General features: G+C 50.2%; 1 protein-coding gene across 5 annotated transcripts in view; it reads right to left on the reverse strand.

Moving 5' to 3' along the window:
- TGOLN2 (trans-golgi network protein 2) overlaps positions 1-3,505 on the reverse strand; it is a 12,545-nt gene extending 9,040 nt beyond the window's left edge. For 4 of the 5 annotated variants that reach the window (XM_011965783.1, XM_011965780.1, XM_011965781.1 and 1 more), the window contains exons 1-2: positions 2,536-3,505; positions 1,157-2,304 (exon numbers count right to left, since the gene is read on the reverse strand). In XM_011965783.1, coding sequence (XP_011821173.1) covers positions 1,157-2,304; positions 2,536-3,091 — 1,704 coding nt within the window. In that variant the 5' untranslated portion in view covers positions 3,092-3,505. The remainder of the gene's footprint in view (positions 1-1,156; positions 2,305-2,535) is intronic. The other variant, XR_001004420.1, reaches the window with a different exon arrangement.
- Between the last annotated feature and the right edge of the window lie 488 nt (positions 3,506-3,993).

The following is a 3,993-nucleotide window of genomic DNA, read 5'->3' on the forward strand; positions in this document are numbered from 1 at the left end:
GGGAGGCTGAGGCAGGAGAATGGCGTAAACCCGGAAGGCGGAGCTTGCAGTGAGCTGAGATCCGGCCACTGCACTCCAGCCTGGGTGACACAGCGAGGCTCCGTCTCAAAGAAAAAAAAAAAAAAGAAATGCACTTTTTTTTCTTTGAGGACAGGTCTCACTCTGTCACCCAGGCTGAAATGCAGTGGCGTGACCATGGCTCACTGAAGCCTCGACCTCCCACAGTCAAGCCATCCTCCCACTTCAGCCTCCAGACTAGCTGGGCCCACAAACGTCCACCACATCTGGCTAATTTTTTTTTTATTGTATGTAGAGACGAGGTCTCGCTTTGTTGGCCAGGCTGGTCTCGAACTCCTGGGCTCAAGCGATCCTCCCGCCTCAGCCTCCCAAAGTGCTGGGATTACAGGCATGAGCCACTGCACCCAGCCAGGAATGCACATTTTTACTAAAGGTCTTCCCCTCTATTCTTTCTAGCCACAGGCCTCATGGCCAGAAATGGACTCTCCAATTTTAAGCAGGTTACAGAAACTAGCTTCTAAATTTTGGGGGCTCAATATGAAATGCAATCATTTTGTCATTAGAGTGGTTGCTAATAAACAGACCAAACCCTGCTGAAAAAGTCACAGGGGTACGTGTCTGTGCAATTTCTGGGCTTTCTTCTAATTATTATTAATTGCAGAAGTCCCTGGGCTCCTTGCTGCTGGTATTGAAGATGCAGTAATTGAAACTATTCTTTGTGCCACTGATGGAAGAGAGAATGTTGGGAAAGGAAACTAGAAATGATATGTCGTCTCAAGAATGGAAATAGGATGGAAGGTACGTGCTTTAACTGTCAAGTACTCAGGTCCTCTGAGGCTGTGAAGGGCCCAAGTGCAAAGTTATGGGAGGAGATTCCACGTCAGGTCAGATCCTAATAATGGCCTAACTTGGCTCCTAATGCAGTAGCAGAGGACACTCAAAGTAAATAGATGACAGGATGAAAACACGATTCACAAAACAAGAGTAAAAAGGCCTAATGGGGCCCGAGGAAAAAAACTGAAGTTTGTTTTAAAGTCCCCAGTGCTCACGGGCATCCAGTGATAGGATACCCACCCAAACCCAAGCTTCCAGGGTGCTGGAAACCCCACTCCCCTCCCGAAGGCCGCTCTAGACCTACCTTCCGCTTGTTGTGATGAGCGATATAGAGGACTGCCACAAGAATGGCTGCAGTCACCAGATATGCAAAGAAGTGGCTGCTCTCCGCGCTGGCATTTCCAGAACTCTCCCCATAACGGTCATCCTTCTCGCTACCCCTGGAATCCAAAAGTGTCCCTTCACGGTTTTCACTGGAGGCAGAACCGGACATCTTTTCTTTCTCTTCTTTGGGCGGTGAGCCCTCCTCGGGTCCTGTATCATCATCTTCAGCCTCTTTGGGCTCCACATCCTCAGTAGGCTCTGAAGACTTAACTTCCTCCTGCGGGGAAGAAATGAGGTCAGTGTCCTCCCCAGATTCGGTTTTGAAAGCATGAGGAGAAAGCTTCCCTTTGTCAGCTAACTGGTTTGTGTCAGCCTTGGGGAGCTCCTTGTTATCAGAAGGGTTGGAGACGGGCTTGGAATGGTCTTTCCTGGAAGGCTGCTCTGGAACCACCTTGCTAGGGCCGTCTTTTGGGGTCTGCTCCTCCGCATCTGACTTGCTAGACCCGTCTATTGGGCCCTGCTCCTCTGCACCGGACTTGTTAGCGGCATCTTTTGGAGTCTGCTTCTCCGCACCTGACTTGTTAGGGACGTCTTTTGGGATCTGATCCTCCGCACCCGACTTGCTACAGCCGTCGGCACCCGACTTATTAGGGACGTCTTTTGTGGTCGGCGCCTCCGCACCCGATTTGCTAGTGCTGTCTTTCGTGGTCTGCGCCTCCGAACCCGACTTGCTAGGGCTGTCTTTTTGGGTCTTTGCCTCCGCACCCGACTTGCTGGAGCTGTCTTTTGTGATCTGAGCCTCCGAACCTGACTTGCTAGAGCTGTCTTTTTGGGTCTTTGCCTCCGCACCCGACTTTTTGGGGTTGTCTTCTGGGGTCTGCGCCTCCGCACCCGACTTGCTAGGGCTGTCTTTTGAAGTCTGCGGCTCTGGATCCGACCTGCTTGGGCTGTCTTTTGAAGTCTGCGGCTCTGGATCCAACCTGCTAGGGCTGTCTACTGAAGTGGGCGGCTCTGGATCCGACTTGGTAGAGCCTCCAGGCTGTTGGCTGAAGGTGGGGTAAGTAGAGACGTTTTCTGTAGAAGGCCGAACTCCAGCTTCTTCTTTCTTGTCCGAGAGCGACGCGGCTCCTAAAATAGAAAAACGAGTTAGCACCAGAGAAGCGCAGGCCGGAAGAAGGAACTCCTCAGAGCTGGAAGATATTGGGAGCAGCGGGGAAACAGGGATTGGGGGGTGGGGCGGGAGATGATGGCGAGCGGAGAGGTGGGTCGGGCAGCGAAGAAGCGAGGCTAGAAGTTACCTGCCCAGGTGAGAATGGGGGGCCTGGGGGCAAGAGTGGGATGCGGGATAGAGGGTCTTACCATCCACTGCGACGCTCAGGAGGACTAACGCAACCACGAACCTCATCCTGCTGGAATAGCGCTTCCGCCCTCTAACGCTCTCGCGAGATCCGCGCGCGGGGCCCCTCTCCAGTCCAGTCCCGCCCCTGCTGCGCGCGTCTTTCCGTCTCCGGCTTCCGCCAAGACAAAGGGCGAGATTTGCTGGGGCCGCTGGTGCTGTTGTCTGCGCTCGCCTTCCGCTGCGGTGGTTACGGTCGCTGAGTGGAAAGTGAGCCTCTTCTTCCTGGTTTCTCGTCTCTACTACAGCCCAACAGACTGGCCCTCCGTTTTTCGTCCTCTCCGCTGCGTACTTCCGAGACCTTACAGGCAGAGCTGGAGCTCCCTGGCCTCTCGCACTGGCCGCGGAAGTGAGGTCGCTAGAGGCAGGCGCCTCTTGGCCACCACCATCCTGTGCTTGCGTTTCTATGCTCTGCTTTTTTCGTGTTTCCCTCTTGGTAGTATACAAACATGCGGTGCTCTGGTCTCTCCCATGTGGGAACAAATCCATCCGATCACCTACAAAGCGTTGCCTTCGCATCCCGGCCCTCCTCCTTCCCGACTCCACAGAGACGGTGTTCTCCGAGGTCGCCAAACATCTTTTCCAAAAAGTGCAGCCTTTTTCTGGTCGTAAAAGTACAGAAGCAGAAAACAAAACCTGACTGCCACCCTTCCGGGATAATCACTATTAATGTTTTAGTGTATTGTCTGCCCTCTAAACATTTAATGTTTTTTGAATAGATAATACGGTATAATGTTTCAGAAATGATAACCAGATTTTAAAGTAAATAGACCTTTCTTAGAAGAGTCTTCCTACTCCTCCACAGGTTACCGCTTACATTAGTTTATTATGTTTCCATTTAGTTTTGTAAAAAAAAAAAAAAGGACACTTTCCCTTCTTAATTAGTGTATTTCTCTTTTCTTCTATGCAGATTTATTTTCTCCGCATATTGGGATAATCAGGTAAATGGTTTTGTATCCCACCGTTTACAGTTACTGTTATGTTTATACATTAAATGTTTGAAATCACTTTATGAACGATTGCCAGGCTTGGTGCTTAGGAGACAGTGATTTAAGAAATGATAGGTCTTAAATGAGATTACATCAAGTTAAAAAGCTTCTGCACAGCAAAGGAAACAGTGAAGAAACAACCTACATAATGGGAGAACTATTCGCAAGCTATCCATCCGACAAGGGATTAATAACTAGAATATATAAGAAACTCAAGGAAAAAAATATAATTAAAAAATGGGCACCAGCCAGGGCAACATGATGAAACCCTGTGTCTACCAAAAATACAAAAAATTAGCCGGGCATGGTGGCCTGTGCATGTAATCCCAACTACTCAGAAGGCTGAGGATGGGAGGATTATTTGAGCCTGGGAGGCGGAGATTGCAGTGAGTGAGCCAAAATCTTATCACTGCATTCCCGCCTAGGCAACCA

Source organism: Mandrillus leucophaeus, unplaced genomic scaffold (genome assembly GCF_000951045.1).
Source record: "Mandrillus leucophaeus isolate KB7577 unplaced genomic scaffold, Mleu.le_1.0 Scaffold737, whole genome shotgun sequence".
Classification (NCBI taxonomy): Eukaryota; Metazoa; Chordata; class Mammalia; order Primates; family Cercopithecidae; genus Mandrillus; species Mandrillus leucophaeus.